Consider the following 3,005-nt stretch of genomic DNA (forward strand, 5'->3'; position numbering starts at 1 on the left):
ACACAGGCCAAAAGAGGGCGTCGTTTGTGAGCTGATAGGTAGGTCTCAGGAACTGGACTTGGGTCCTCTGCATTAGCATCACAAATGCTCATTTATTTATTTATTTATTTATTTCTTTATTTATTTATTTATTTTGGTTTTGGAGATAGGATTTCTCCTTGTAGCCCTGCCTGTCTAGCGACTCCCTCTGTAGACCAGGCTGGCCTTGACCTCACAGAGATCTGCCCACCTCTGCCACCAGAGTGCTGGAATTAAAGGCATGCACCACCACTGCCCCACAGCACAAATGATCTTAATCACTGAGCCTTCTATCTCTCTGGCCACAGTTCATTCATCAAATTGTTCAGTTCAGTGGTTTGGTGGTTTTGGTATCCTTGCAAATATATGTAACCGTCACCATGGTGAATGTTGGAACCTTATCACATGTAAAAGGAATACCAACAACTTTCTGTGACATGCTCCTTCATCTTCATCCCCCAATCTTTCTTTTAAAAAACATTTTTTTATTTACTTACTAACTTATTGAATATGGGGGTCATGAACGCCACGGTGCCCACAGGAGTCAGTGAGTTTGGTGGCAAACACCTTTACCTGAGGAGCCATCTCTGCGCTCCACTAGATATTATTTTTAGCTCCAATTTTGCAAAAGAAAAGAAGTTAAGTTGCTTGAGAAAGGTCACTTAGTTGGTAAATGGCAAAGCTGGGATTTGACTCTTACTTTTTTTTGATGGTGGTGCTGGGAAATGAACCCAGAACCCTGAGTATGTTAGGTAAGCACTCCGCCAATGAGCTAACATTCCCAGCCCAAACTGGGATTTGAATCAGAGCCGACTGCCTCTGGAGACTGCTTTCCTGTCCTCTCTGCTCTATCCTTCAAGGGTGGGGGTCGAGGCGTGAGCTGAATTCCAGGGTCTGAAACCACCACCTCATCCACACCCCCAGTGATGAGCTCCCTGCTTCTGCACACCCCCTTGCAGGAACATTGACACCCTCATCGTGGACGTGTACCCTGTTCTGGACACACCTGCTAAGCAGGTCCTCTGGCAGTTCCTCTACCAGCTGCTGACCTACGAAGAGCAGGAGCTGTGTCAGGAGAAGATCGCATGCTTCCTGGGCTACACGGCCATGACAGGTAAGCAGTCCCTGGGGGTGGCTGCCAGCTGCCCTGACTCCCAGAGGTCTGGCCTTCACATAATATGCCCCCATGCCCAGTGTCTGGCAGATACATACTCAACATTAGAGCTTGGCTGGGAGGATTGTGCGTGCCCAGTTCGTCCTTCATGCAGCAAGCACAGCATAAGTGGAAAGTGCTCACTTCTTCATCCTTTCCTTTACTTCCTCCTCTTCCTCTCTCCTCTCTCAAACAGAGTCTCACACAGTCAAGCTGACCTCAAACTCATGTGTAGCCCAGGCAGGCCTTGAACTCCTAATCCCCCCACCTCCATCTCCCATGTGATGGGATTTGGGGCGTATGTCACCTCAGCCAGGTTACATCAGTGGTGACGGAACCCAGGGTCTTGCCCATACTAACCGAGTGCTCTCCCACTGAACTATAGCCCTGTCTTTGTTGGAGAATCCATGGCCAGGCATGGTGGCTCAGGCCTGTAACTTCAGCACGTGGGGAGGCTGAGGCAGGAAGATTCTAAGTTTGGAGTCAGCTGAGACTCACAATGTAGCTGTCCTAGTTAGGGTTCCTATTGCTGTGAAGAGACACCATGACCATGGCAACTCTTATACAGGAAACATTTAATTGGGACTGGCTTACAGTTCAGAGGTTTAGTCCATTATCGTCATGGCAGGGAGCATGGTGGCACATAGACAGACATGGTGCTGGAGAGGTAGCTGCAAGTTCTACATCTGGATCTGCAAGCCACAGGAAAAGAGAGTAATGCTAGGCTGGGCTTGAGCATTTAAAACCTTAAAGCCCACCCCCAGTGACTTACTTCCTTAAACAAAGCCACACCTACTCCAACAAGGCCACACCTCCTAATAGTGCCACACCCTATGAGCCTATGGGGACCGTTTTTCATCAAAACTACCACAGTAGCCCATAGTGAGACCTTGTCTCGGAATCAAAACAAGAGGTTAGGGATGGCTCAGTAGTAAAAGAATTTATTGAACAAGTAGGAGGACTAGAGTTCAGATTCCCAGGACCCATGTTACAGCCAGCTAGGTGAGGACGACCACCTATAATACTAACACTCCGTAGGTGGGGGATAGGGGACCCCTGAAGCACATTGGTTATCTAGATTAGCAAAATGGATGACAAACTCTGGGTTCAAGAGAGAAGCCCTGCCTCAATATATAAAGGGGAGTGTGATAGAAGCACCTCTGCCCTCCACATGTGCACACAAACACACACATGCAAATATTCATACACACATATACACATATAAACAATTTTGAATTCATGCATCCTGTTCACCGTTTACAAATTCATCAGTACATGTCACCTGGATTATGGCCCCGTGGTCAGATCACCTTGGCTGGTAGACTCCAGTGCACAAGCACACACGCAGGGGGCCGCTGAGCTACACACAACCTCATTCATTGTTCCACTGATACCTACACTGTTAGAGTATGTCCCCCATGTGCCTAAAAATCCCTGCGCTTGGGGCTGAAGAGAAGAATTAGTGATGTAAGTACTTGCTATGCAAGTATGGGAACCCACATAAGTACTGGGTGAGCATAGTGTCCTGTGACCTACATGCTACAGACACTCTGCAGCCACATTTGCTATTGCTTCCCCTTCACGGTACCCACTTCCTACAGCTTGGAGGATTGAGGAGGGCTAAGGGCTTTTAGCATGAAACGCAGGGTCCCCAGAAGGGCAGCATGTGTCCAGAACATTTTCAGTTTGCCTGACGAGTTCTATTGGGTGTCGGTAAGCCAGGGATAAGCACAGGGTGTTGGGACCCAGAAGCATGGACCCAGAGCCCTGTTGGAAACAGCATCAGCCTCCACTAGGCTTTCCATCCTTCAGCTGCTTCTCTTTGTTTTGTTTT

At 48.2% G+C, this 3,005-nt stretch overlaps 1 protein-coding gene across 2 annotated transcripts in view; it reads left to right on the forward strand.

The window, feature by feature from the left end:
- Positions 1-3,005, forward strand: part of Grid2ip (Grid2 interacting protein) — a 29,985-nt gene that overhangs the window by 13,242 nt on the left and 13,738 nt on the right. For both annotated transcript variants that reach the window (XM_026789704.1, XM_026789703.1), the window contains exon 7: positions 978-1,132. In XM_026789704.1, the coding sequence (XP_026645505.1) occupies positions 978-1,132 (155 nt within the window). The remainder of the gene's footprint in view (positions 1-977; positions 1,133-3,005) is intronic.

Source organism: Microtus ochrogaster, unplaced genomic scaffold (genome assembly GCF_000317375.1).
Source record: "Microtus ochrogaster isolate Prairie Vole_2 unplaced genomic scaffold, MicOch1.0 UNK27, whole genome shotgun sequence".
NCBI lineage: Eukaryota > Metazoa > Chordata > Mammalia > Rodentia > Cricetidae > Microtus > Microtus ochrogaster.